Source organism: Mandrillus leucophaeus, unplaced genomic scaffold, assembly GCF_000951045.1.
Source record: "Mandrillus leucophaeus isolate KB7577 unplaced genomic scaffold, Mleu.le_1.0 Scaffold2442, whole genome shotgun sequence".
Classification (NCBI taxonomy): Eukaryota; Metazoa; Chordata; class Mammalia; order Primates; family Cercopithecidae; genus Mandrillus; species Mandrillus leucophaeus.
In genome coordinates this window covers 20,281-32,599 of record NW_012102524.1, presented here as the reverse complement: position 1 = coordinate 32,599, position 12,319 = coordinate 20,281, and the positions used below count along the sequence as shown (strand labels likewise).

Genomic DNA, 12,319 nt, shown 5'->3' with positions numbered 1-12,319 from the left:
ATCACTTCGACTCAGGAAGGGGAAAATCACACACCGGGGCCTATCATGGGGAGGGGGGAGGGGGGAGGGATTGCATTGGGAGTTATACCTGATGTAAATGACGAGTTGATGTGTGCAGCACACCAACAAGGCACAAGTATACATATGTAACAAACCTGCACGTTATGCACATGTACCCTACAACTTAAAGTATAATAATAATAAATAAATTTTAAAAAAAAGTTAACATATCTTACAGGAAATACCTCAAACAATAAGGAAATACATCATTTATTTGCTTCACCTTACTCAGTCTCCATTAGAGCGTGAATTCAAATGAAATTGCATGAACAAGTGTTTTGTCTAAACAAACTTCAACAGAGTGGGATGTCTGACAGAAAGGGTCGCCTCTTGTTTTTACACTCACTGAATTGCTTTTATTTGCAAATGTCTTGTTTTCTTTTTATACGCTTTCATTACTCTTGAGTCAATAAGCAGGAATTGGATTGCCAGGTCACAGAGTTAAGTGCCCATTTAATTTCCAAGGAGCTGACAAATAGTTTCTGAAGGGCTGTGCCATTCTACATGAGCACTATCAGTGCATGAGAATTCAGTTGTTCAACATCTCTGCCAACACTTGATATGCTCAATCTTTTTATATTTCTATTGATGTTATTTTTAATGCACAAATCTTAACTGTATGCATTTATGGGGTACAATGTGATATTTTGAAATATGTATTCAATGTGGTAAGACTACCCCAAGCTGATGTCCATCCCCTCGTTTACCTATCATTTTTATCCTGAGACACATGAAGTTTACTTTCTTGGTTGTCCTGATTTACACAATCCATTACTACTGACTGTAGCCATCCTGCCGTGCAATCGATCTCAAAACGTATTCATCCTGTGTATCTAGAACGTGTCCTCCTTTGACCGGCAACTCCCCATTTTCTTCCTCCCACCCCTCCCCACCCACGTCCCAGCCCCTGGGAAGCCGTCATTCTACTCTCCACTTCTATGAATTCAGCTTTTTAAGATACTACCTATAAGTTACACATTTAGTATTTGTCTTTCTGTGCCTGGCTTATTTCATAACTTAGCAGAACGTCCCCCGGCTCTATCCGCAGTGTGCCAAATGACATACGTTGCTTTTGTCAAGGTTGAGGAGCATTCTCTCATACCTACATACTACGTTTCCATTACTCATGTACCCAATGATGAACTCTTAGTCAGCTTCTGCATCTTCACTGTGGTGTATAATGCTGCCGTGAACACGGGAGTGCAGATGTCTCTTCATGGTACTGATTTCATTCCCTTTGACTATAGACCCGGAGCAGGTATGTGGGATTTCCAGACCATATTGCAATTGTATAATTTCGTTTTTTGAGGAATTTCCACACTGTTTTCCGTAATGCCTCCACTACTTCACATTTCCACCAAACGTGTACAAGAGTGCCCTTTTCTCTCCATTCTCGTCAACACTGTTATGACTTTCATCTTTTCTGGTAAAAGCTATTCAAACAGGTGTGTGAGGTGACATCTCACTGTGGATTAAATTTGCATTGCCAGGCCAGGCTCAGTGGCTCACACCTGTAATACCAGCACTTTGGGAGGAGGACTCGGGTGGATTGTGAGGTCAGAAGTTCAAGAGCAGCCTGGTGAAGATGGTGAAACCCCGTTTCTGCTGAAAATACAAAAATTGGCCGGGTATGGTGGCGGGCACATGTAATCCCAGCTGCTCAGTAGGCCGAGGCAGGAGAATTGCTTCAAGCCGGGAGGCAGAGGTTGCAGTGTGCGGAGATTGTGCCACTGCACTCTAGCCTGGGAAACAGAGAGAAACTCACCCTCAAAAAAAAAAAAAAAAAAAAATTGCATTGTCTTCATGATGAACTGAGTATTTTTAATGTACCACTGGCGGTTTGAGCTGCTTCTTTTCAGAATTGTCTATTGAGGTCCTTTGCTGATTTTAAAATTGAATTATTTGCTTTCTTGCTATTGCATTGTTCATATTCCTTCTATATTTTGGATATTAACCTTTTATCAGATGTACAGTAGCAGTATTTGCTCGAGTTCTGTGGGCTTGTTACCAACAAAAGGGGTCCCCCAAAAGGTGGTATCTCTCCCTGTTCGGTGTTGTGAAGCCAATATGAGAAATTGCAAGTGAGTGTCAGGCAGTGCAGGCTTTATTCCCTGGCCATGGACTTTACAAGCAGGAGATTGGCTCACAAATCAACTTCTCACCTCGGGAGAGGCGGAATGTCACAGACATAGGGTATCTTTAACGAAGGGATTGGGCATTGAAAGCAAGGGGAGGAATAATCATGTCTTTTGTCTGGATAGGTGCAGAAATTCTCAAAAACAGAATGCCACCTGCTTTATTCCCCATTCATGGTTTCCTTCAGTCATTGTCACGGTGACTGTCAGCTGTCATGGTGCTGGTGGATGTGTCAGTTCATATAGGAATTTGATTATAATGAAGTTCCAGGTTCCTCTAAGATCAATTGAGCTGCCATTTTGCATCCCATCAGCCCCAGCCGGCTTGGTCACAATAGGAAATTCTGATGTCAGGTATCCTGTTTCCTAAAAACAAGCAGAGTTAAGGCAGGGTAGAAATTTAACTAGGTCGTGTATGCATTACGTTGTGTAACAGGTTGTCTCCTTGCTCTATCATTTATTATTTTTCTGTAAAAACATCTTTAATTTGACACCATCGCATTTGTGTACTTTTCACTTTTGTTGCCTGGGCTTTCAGAGTCCTATCCAAAAAATCATTGTCCAGGCCTATGTCATGGAGCTTTGCCAAAATATGAAAGTTGAATGGCAACAACAGAAAAATTAAAGAAATGTTAAATAGCAGATTAGGCCCAGTTGGACTGAGAATTGGAGAAAGAGAAGACAGATGTAAAGTCATTGTGAAAATTTCATAGGGACATAACACGTGAGAAAGGAGTGAGGAGAACTGATAAACCTTAAGGATTTGACTAAAAAGCAAAAAGTATATCTCATAAGTAATACTGGGCAAGTTGGGAAGAATTCTAATCAAAGGGAAAATAGCTGGTAATTTCACAGTATTGAAGGAAGACATGATATTCTACTTTTAGGGAGGACACCTGTACCCATCCTTCTAAAGCTTAAGAAAAATAAAAACAGAAATCACCGTAGCTGAGAAAAGAAAAAAAGACAGCTACAAGGCCTATAAAGGAATAACAAATAGTTTGACAGCCAACCTCCTTATATCAATAAATAAAAGTCAATATCACAGGAGATGTGTGTCAACACAGAATGTCATTGCTAGCTAAAGTATTATTAGAGAACGAGGCTGTGGTAGGTGTGGATGAGCCAGTGTCCCCTTTAAGGATGGATTGACTGTTTTGGTTGTTGGGAATGCAAGCAGGTGCCAGTCCTGAGCCATTAGACCTTTCCGGTATTACCGTAGTTACCCTTAGTTACCTTGCCCATATACACTGCCTGATCCAGGAGAAGTTGAATGGTCTGGTATTTTGGCACAACGGCAAATACACTAATGGGCCCCTTTATCTTCAGATGTCACCCTGAGATCAGAATAGGATTCCATTGGCTTTGTACTCAAGATGCACTTCTCCCTATGCCCACTCCTGCCTCCCTCCTGACCCTTCCTCAGCCATTGACCCTAAATAAGCTTCCCACACACTAAACTTTATTTCAGAGTTCATTTCTTCCAGGACCTAAGTCAGAAATGATGAGATTTGAGAGAAATGGAAAACTCTTAGTGTAGATACCAACAAAAACTTTTTTAAAGAAATTTCTGAAGAATCTCATTTAAAGAGATGTTAAATGATCACAAGAAGATGATTGGAGGTGCCAAGAAGGAAAGGTAATAGAATGGATTAACAAGAGGAGTAAAACGATGATTGTATAAAACTGACACAAGAGAAATACAACAACAGAAAAAGAAAACCCTTCAGGATGATATCCTTGATGAACATTGATGCAAACATCCTCAACAAAATACTAGCAAATCGAATCTAGCAGCACATCAAAAAGCATATCCACCACAATCACGTGGGCTTCATCCCCGGGACCCCCGTGACGCAAGGTCGGTTCAACATACTCAAAGCAACCATTGTGATTCATCGCATAAACAGCACTAAAGAGAAAAGCCACATGTTTATCTCAATAGCTGCAGAAAAGGCTTTTGATAAAATTTAACACCCCTTCATGTTAAAAACTCTCAATAAACTATGTACTGAAGTAACACACCTCAAAATATTAAGAGTTATCTATGACAAACCCACGGCCAACATCATACTGAGTGGGCAAAAGCTGGAAGCACTCCCCTGGGAACCTGGCCCGAGACAAGGATGCCCTCTCACCACTGCAATTCAACATAGTCTTGGGAGTTCCAGCCTGGGCAACCAGGCAAGAGAAAGGAATAAAGAGCATTCAAATAGGAAGAGAGGAAGTAAAAATCATGTCCCTGTTTTCAGACATGATCCTATATCTAGAAAGCCCCATCGTTTCAGCCCAAAAGCTTCTCAAGCTAATAAACAACTTCAGCAAATCCTCAGGATACAAAATCAATGTGCAAAAATCACCAGCACTCTTGTACATCCACAACAATGAACCTGAGAGCCAAATCACGAACGAACTCCCATTCACATTTGCCACAAAAAGAATAAAATGCCCAGGAAGACAGCTAACCAAGAAAGTGAAAGACCTCTACAGGGAGAACTACAAACCACTACTCAAAGAAGTCAGAAGTGACACAAACAAATGGAAAAACATTCCATGCTTACGCATAGGAAGAATCAGTATCGTTAAAACGACCATACTTCCCAAAGCACTTTACAGATTCAATGTTATTCCCATTAAACTACCATTGAAATTCTCCCCAGAACTGGAAATAACATCCTAAAATTCACATGAAACCAACAAAAGAGCCCGAATAGACCAACGCAATCTTAAGCAAAAGGGAGAAAACTGGAGGCATCATGCTATCCGACTTGAAACTATACTCCAGGGCTACAGTACTGGTACAAGAACAGAGACAGAGACCAGTGGAACAGAATAGAGAACGCAGAAATTATTGTTGCTATCATTATTATTATATTATTATTTTGAGAGGAACCCAGAAATTAAGACTGCACACCTACAACTATATGATCTTCGACAAACCTGAAAAAAGCAAGCAATATGGAGAGGATTCCCTATGCAATAAATAGTGCTGGAGGTGCTGACCAGTCATATGCTGAAGATTGAACCTGGACCCCCTTCCTTACACTGTATACAAAAATTAACATGAGATAAACTAAAAACCTAAAAGTAAAATCCAAAACTGTAAAAACCCTGGAAGACAACTTAGGCTACACCATTTGGGACATGGACACCAGTACCAGCAAAGATTTCATGACTAAAATGCCAAAAGAAATTTCAACAAAAGCAAAAATTGACAAATGGTATCTAACTAAACTAAGGAGCTTCTGCATAGCAAAAGACACTCTCATCACAGTAAACACACAACCTACCGAATGGGAGAACATTTTTGCAAATGATGCAGCTGACAAAGGTCTAATATCCAGCATCTGTAAGGAACTTAACCACATTTACAAGAAATAAACCAACAACCCCATTAAAAAATGGGCAAAGGATATGAACAGACACTTCTCAAAGGAAGACCTGCACAGGGCCAACAAGCAAATAAAAAAAGCCAGCATCACTGATATTAGAGAAATGCAAATCAAAACCACAATGAGACACCGTCTCACATCAGTCAGAATGGCTACTATGATGAAGTCCAAAAATAACAGATACTGGCAAGTTTGTGGAGAGAAAGGGACGCTTACGCACTGTCTTTGGGGAAGTGTAAATTAGTTCAACCATTGTGGAAGACAGTGTGGCAATTCTCGAAAGACCTGAAGTCTGAAATACCATTCGACCCAGCAATGCCATTACTGGGCATATAGGCAAAGAAATAGAAATCCTTCTATTATACAGACGTGTGCATGCTTATGTTCATTGCAGCACAGTTCTCAATAGCAAGGACATGAAATCAACCCAAATGCCCATGAATGATAGGCTGGATAAGGAAACTGTGGTACATATACACTGTGGAATCCTATGCCTCCACAGAACAGAACGACATCATGTCATTTGCAGCGACTTGGATGGAGCTGGAGGCCATTACCCTTAGCAAACTACTGCAAGAACAGTGATATGGTTTGGCTCTGTGTCCCCCACCGAAATCTCACCTTGAATTATAATTCCCATGTTCTCCCCATGTCATGGGTGGGACCAGATGGAGATGATGGAATCATGGGGGTACTTTGCCTCGCGCCGTTCTCATGATAGTGAGTGAGTTCTCACAGGATCTGATGGTTTTAGAAGGGGCTTTCCCCTTCCCTTCGCTCTGCACTTCTCCTTCCTGCCACCACGTGAAGAAGGATGTATTTGCGTTTCCATCCCCCATAATTGTAAGTTTTGTGAGGCCTCCCCAGCCCTGTGGAACTGTGAGTCGATTAAATCTCGTTCCTTTATAAATAACCCAGTCTCGCCTATTTCTTCATAGCAGCGTGAGAACAGACTAATACAAGCAGAAAACCAAATAGTGCATGTTCTCACTTATAAGTGGGAGCTAAATGATGAGAACACATGGACACATAGAAAAGAACAACACATATTGGGGCCTATCTGATGGTGGAGAGTGGGAGGAGGGAGAGGATCAGGAAAAATAACTAATGGTTACCAGACTTAATGCCTGGGTGATGAAATAATCAGCACAGCAGAGCCCCATGACACACGTTTACCTCTCTAAAATACCTGTACGTTCTGGACATGTACCCCTGAACTTAAAATAAAACGGAAAACAGCCTGATACAATAAAGATTATGACTATATTAAAAATTAAGGAAACAGGCAGGGCGCAGTGGCAGATGCCTATAATCCCAGCACTTTGGGAGGCCGATGTGGATGGATCACTTTAGGCCAGGAGTTCAAGGCCAGCGTGGCCAACATGATAAAACCCTGTCTCCACTAAAAGTACAAAAATTACGTGGGCATAGTGGCGTATCCCTGTAGAGGTGGAGGTGGCAGTGAGCTGAGATCGCACCAATGCACTCGAGCCTGGGCGGCAGATTGTTGTCTCTAAAATTAAATAAAAGAGAATTAAGGAAACAACATAAGGAGTATATATTATAATTTTGCATCACGTAGATGATGGGAACATCCTAATGAGAGCAGCTCATGCCATAGTCACTACTGGCTTAGGCAATAAAGGCTTTCTAGCCGTTGAGCCACCACAAGCCATGGCTGAATGTGTGGCGAGGTGACCCAGAAATGAACCAGTGAGAACCTCCCTGGGATGTTTAACCTTGCAGATTGTGAAGAAAAACGATGTGGCTCTTTCTCTGTTTTTTGTTTGCCTTTTTTTTTTTTAAAAGAAAAATGTCATGCTGACTTACTGATATGAATACAGAGATTGTTGTGGACAGGTCTCTTGTGCCTTGTACCAAACTAAGAGAAGGATTGGCTTGCTAAACGTTTAAGTAGATTTATAAAATCATCATTTGTGATGGGGCTGTCCAGAAATGGTTAACTAGAGTTCAGTCACGGAGCATATCATATACGATGTTATCTAATAACAAAAATGAGGCTTTTTGTCCTTCTTAATCGTGAGCCGATTTGTTTGGAATAGAACAAGTTGTTTGTTAAATATATGACAGGAAATACACTTGAAAGCCGGACCTTTGAAATGACAGTTCATTGATGACCTTTATTTCTTCAGCATTTCTTAAGAATTTTCTTGTTCATTTCCTGCAACTTAATGTTAGTTAAATGCATTTAAGGAATGTCTTTGCATATATTGTCAGAGACTCTTGAAAGCTATCTTTCTAACTTGAACATAATTTTCAGTTCTGGAATCCCTTTCTCTCCCTCGTGGGCTTCCTAGGAGATTTAAGAAGATATTTTTAACCTAATATCTCTTAAAATTATTAGCCATTACCGCCTTCTGAGTTGTGATTTGTGGTGGTTGTTTTGTTTTCCTTTTTTTTTATTACTTTTTAAAACCTGGTCAACGTTGAGTGTTGTCATATGTTTTTAATAAAAGCACCTTTCTGTTTCTATTATCTGCTTGGAGGCTGGGGTAGGGCCATTTCTCGTTCTCCTGATTCACGGAAGATGTTGATCAGAACTGAAGCCAGGAGCCAGACCGCTAGGTCCTTTGATGCCCTGGAGCCCTCAGTAGCCATGTCAGGGAGTTTCTGCTCAAGCCAGGTGACTTAGCCCAGGATAACAGTAGATTCTGAGATGAGTGAGAATTGTTCCACACGTGGCCACAGTCATTCCTCTGGCACAGTGGACTTGGGTTCAGGAGGTCTGTCTCTCTTCAAGGATCATGAACTGAAATTGCTAAACTTTGGGAGTTTTCAGTGACACCCTTCAAAGTGCTCACGCTGTGACATGGATCAGCTGAGAAGGGCGGATGCGCTTTTGCCCTGTGGGGCATCTGTCTGTGTAACTTTCTCCGAGCCAGGCCACAAGGGGCGCTTAGGCCCGCAGACGCGCACTGTGATTGGTTGACGAGATGCCAAGCAACGGGACCATCCAGTCACCTTCAACGCAGGTAGGTTTGCTGAGAGACTCCCTGCGTGACACTTCATCCAATCAGAAGTGAAGCTGGCCCGAGACTTGGCGCCATGCTGCGTACCCAAGTGCCCCCGCTTCTCCGATCCACAACCGCCATTGTCTGTTCGTGTCATCTAATGGCCGCTGTCTCCGCCATGGCTGGACCTTCCTCTGAGATTATCTCTGAGGAACAGCTGATCACCCAGGAGCCCAAAGAGGCCAACTCCACGATGGCCCAAAAGCAGAGCAAGCAGAGGAAGCGAGGGCGACGTGGGCCCCGCAGGTCCCACGCCAACTGCCGCAGGGACAGCTTCGCCACCTATTTCCGCCGGGTGCTGAAGCAGGTTCACCAGGGCCTCAGCCTTTCCCGGGAGGCCGTGAGTGTCATGGATTCTTTGGTCCATGACATACTGGACCGCATCGCCACCGAGGCTGGTCGCCTGGCCCGCTCCACCAAGCGCCAGACCATCACCGCCTGGGAGACCCGGATCGCTGTGCGCCTGCTGCTGCCGGGGAAGATGGGCAAACTGGCAGAGTCCGAAGGCACGAAGGCTGTCCTCAGGTACACCAGGAGCAAGTGCATTCCCTCAGGAGCCCCCGAGCACCACGGGAACCCAAAGGGTCTTTTCAGAGCCACCCAACATGGCCTGAAAGACCAGTGCCTTGCCAAGGAGGGGACCCCACCGGAGGTTGGGGTGGGTGGTGCCCTTCCGAATTGGGGGGCATGTGGTGTGTGGCATCCTGCGATTTTTCAAGCATTTTCCCCTCAATACTAAACATTGTCAACTCCAATATATCTGTAGTGCAGTTTGCTCCAAGGAAAAGTAGTGGGTGTTTCCGTGATCGCGTTTCATTTCCTCAGTTTCCTAAGTGGTCGTTTTTATTAGTTATGTTTCTAGATTACCTTAATGGTGATACTATTAATTGCACTGATCTTTACCTTTTTCTCTCTCATTCTCCTGTGACTGGATGGTGGAATTTTCCAGAACTTCACTATATGCCATACAGCAACAGAGAAAGTGAATAGGCTGATACAAGAAGCAAGGTAACCTTCCTAAACCTTTTCAACACCTCTCCCATCGCGAATCCATGTAAGTAAGCAAATGAGGCGCAGTTAAGGTGTACATACAGCTAAATACAATTTTCAAGAATCCGTTCATTTTCCAGCTTTCCCGACTCTGAGATCACTATTGCAGTTCATTCTTTTTTTGCCATGACGATAATCTTTTCGTTTCTTTTTAAACAGAAACCTTCGTTACTTCCAGGTTTGTATCAGTAGGCTTAGGGAGTGTCCACAGAAACGGCTCATGCCCTAGTGTTCAGTGGTGCAACCAATGAGTGACTTGCAGTCTATGAGCAACAGTCATTGTCCCAATGTGGGGGGAGTGAACCAGGCTGAACCCACAACAGCCTTGCACTGAAATGCAGTCTGGTGTTTCGGGGAACACTGTTGTGATTCTTCACCTGATGTTTTTGCTTTCAGTGCTTGTCATCATGGTCATTTAAGGATATGAATCCAAAGCTAGGAGTAGTATATGTTCCTTGCCCCTAGCATCAAGTTATGCAGAGAATGGTCAGCCTTTAGGAGAAGTCAGACAACGCTTATTTCCTCAAGAGATTTACATACTAATATTCATGTTAATGTTAATATCGGTTAGCTTTCATAGTGCTTTCGTCTGGGTCCCAAGTCTGTATTTTTAGCACTTTTTCCTATAAGTGTATTGCTGAATTTCAGAGCAGCTGTGACTTTCCCATTGCTTTTCTTTTCAGTGGATCTCCAGCCACCCGAGTATGTGTACAAGAGAACATACTCTGGGATTGCAACCCAAAGGAATTTATTATGTTGTGCCTTGAAGCTCAATATGTGGTCATTTTTGTCAAATGTTTCCCGTGAATTTTGAAACATCTCGTAAACAGCCCGTCTCCTTCATATGTAGAAAACAGTAAAGGATGGCATTCTCAGTCAAACCATGAAACGAAAGCTGGATAAATGACAAAAATCAAAAATTTTCTTGAGCCCATCAGAAGTGGGAAATACATACCCCAGAGGGCCCAACCTGTAGCCACACAGATTATTCTACCTTTGTCAGAGGACAGTTTGGTCAAGAGTGAAATGGGGGTGTGGCAGGATAGTAGCCAGAGCTTCCCTGAATAGTGCAGTTGGGCAATGTGGTCAGGTCACCTCCAGAGCTCTACTTGGGATCCATAGAGAAAAGAGGTAGAGCCAAGAAGTCCCCTCATCGGGATTTCCTACTTTCTGTTTTTTCAGAATATTAGGAAAGTGTTATGAAAGTAGTTGAAGAGAAATGCTCAATACACAAGGAGATGAAGAAAAATCCCCACGAAATCAGCTGCAACTAAATCCCTATGGACGATGCCGCCAGGGGGTCCTACATATCTGGAGCAACACTTTGAAAACCAAAGACACTTGGCAGAACCCTGTTGCTATCCGGAAACAGAGCTGTGTACCTGGTCCAAAGCACCACATCTCACTGAGTGACTTATTTCTCATTATGCTAATTGTTTTGCTTTAAAGCGCCAATCTTTCTGTCAAATGGGATGTACAAATAAATTTCTAAGTTATCCTTGCATGTCTACTGGGTAATTTGACGTGTCTTTTTCTGAAACCATATCTTGAGATATTTCACCCTGGAGTGTGTGTTTACCATTTGTAAATTCAGATATGAACAAGGAGAATTAGTAAAACAGGGTTGACAATGAACTCTGATTGGGCTGTGGGGAGTGAAGTGTGAGAGTTCCAGGGGACTGATGCCTGTGAGTTATAGGAAGAAAGAGAAAAAGGCTGCTTTGGTGTGAAGATTGGCAGAGGAAGCTCACACATCTGCTACAGCATTTCAGGGGATGATTGAGAAGGGGAACCTAGTGAGCAATCGTGATGTCAAGCTGTAGCTTACTGAAAGCGCAAAGTAAGGGAAAGAGCTTTATGGCTTAAACAACAAATAAGAAGTATCAATGTATGGAAAATAGGATGAATAGGACAAACATAGTCCAATCAATATTTTCATCAGCACTCCTTGTACCATGGAGTTCTTTTGTAAACATGAGCAGGGACCCAAAGACAGTACAGAGAAAACGAGATGAAAAATTTTAAGGAACATTACCTATTCTAGGTTCCCTAGAAATGGAATCCCACTTGCTTAGATTTGTCTGATTCTTCTCTTTTTCAGACTAGAATCTTTTGTTTTTTGAGACCTTCATGCCTGGCCCCTATGCATCCTGGGGATGATGGAATGCTGTCTGATGGAGCAGCGCAAGCTCCATTGGATCCCTGTCAGCCAGTGAGTCACCTGCAGCCAAGGAGCTACAGCCCAATGTGTGATCAGGTTTCCCGGTCTGAACTCGGAAGAGTTAGTTGTCCAGGAATGTTCAATGGGAGATGAAGGGGAAACCTGTGATTAGATGGGTGTGTTTCTTTGGTTCTACGATGGGTTGTATGCTTTTAATGCTGTTGATGGAGGTGTATTTTATTAGTTTTCTAGTGCCGCTGCAAAAATATTCCAGAGACTGTCTGACTTAAACACTGTATTTTTCATCTCACAGTTCTGGATACCTATTGTCACCTTTTTGTAAGGAGAGCAACCCTGTTGGGCAGGGTCAATCCTCATAATTTCACTTTAACCACATGACCTGACTAGAGACTCTCTCCAAATAAGGTCACATTCTAAAACACTGGGGGCTGGGACTTCTTCCTGTGAATTGTAGGGAAACACAACTCC

At 42.7% G+C, this 12,319-nt stretch overlaps 1 protein-coding gene across 1 annotated transcript; it reads left to right on the top strand.

The window, feature by feature from the left end:
* Positions 1-8,633: 8,633 nt before the first annotated feature.
* On the top strand, positions 8,634-11,161 carry LOC105541768 (histone H2B type W-T). Its single transcript, XM_011982927.1, has 3 exons — positions 8,634-9,144; positions 9,569-9,627; positions 10,852-11,161. Exons 1-2 carry the CDS (start codon positions 8,654-8,656, stop codon positions 9,603-9,605), a joined length of 528 nt encoding a protein of 175 aa, XP_011838317.1. The 5' UTR covers positions 8,634-8,653; the 3' UTR covers positions 9,606-9,627; positions 10,852-11,161.
* Positions 11,162-12,319: the final 1,158 nt, after the last annotated feature.

What these genes read in the sequence shown, in the direction of transcription:
- LOC105541768 (XM_011982927.1), top strand. Translation starts at nt 8,654, where the DNA reads ATGCTGCGTACCCAAGTGCCCCCGCTTCTCCGATCCACAACCGCCATT. An exon ending in GGCACGAAGGCTGTCCTCAG is followed by an intron (nt 9,145 to 9,568) that starts GTACACCAGGAG and finishes GGAATTTTCCAG; the next exon opens with AACTTCACTATATGCCATAC.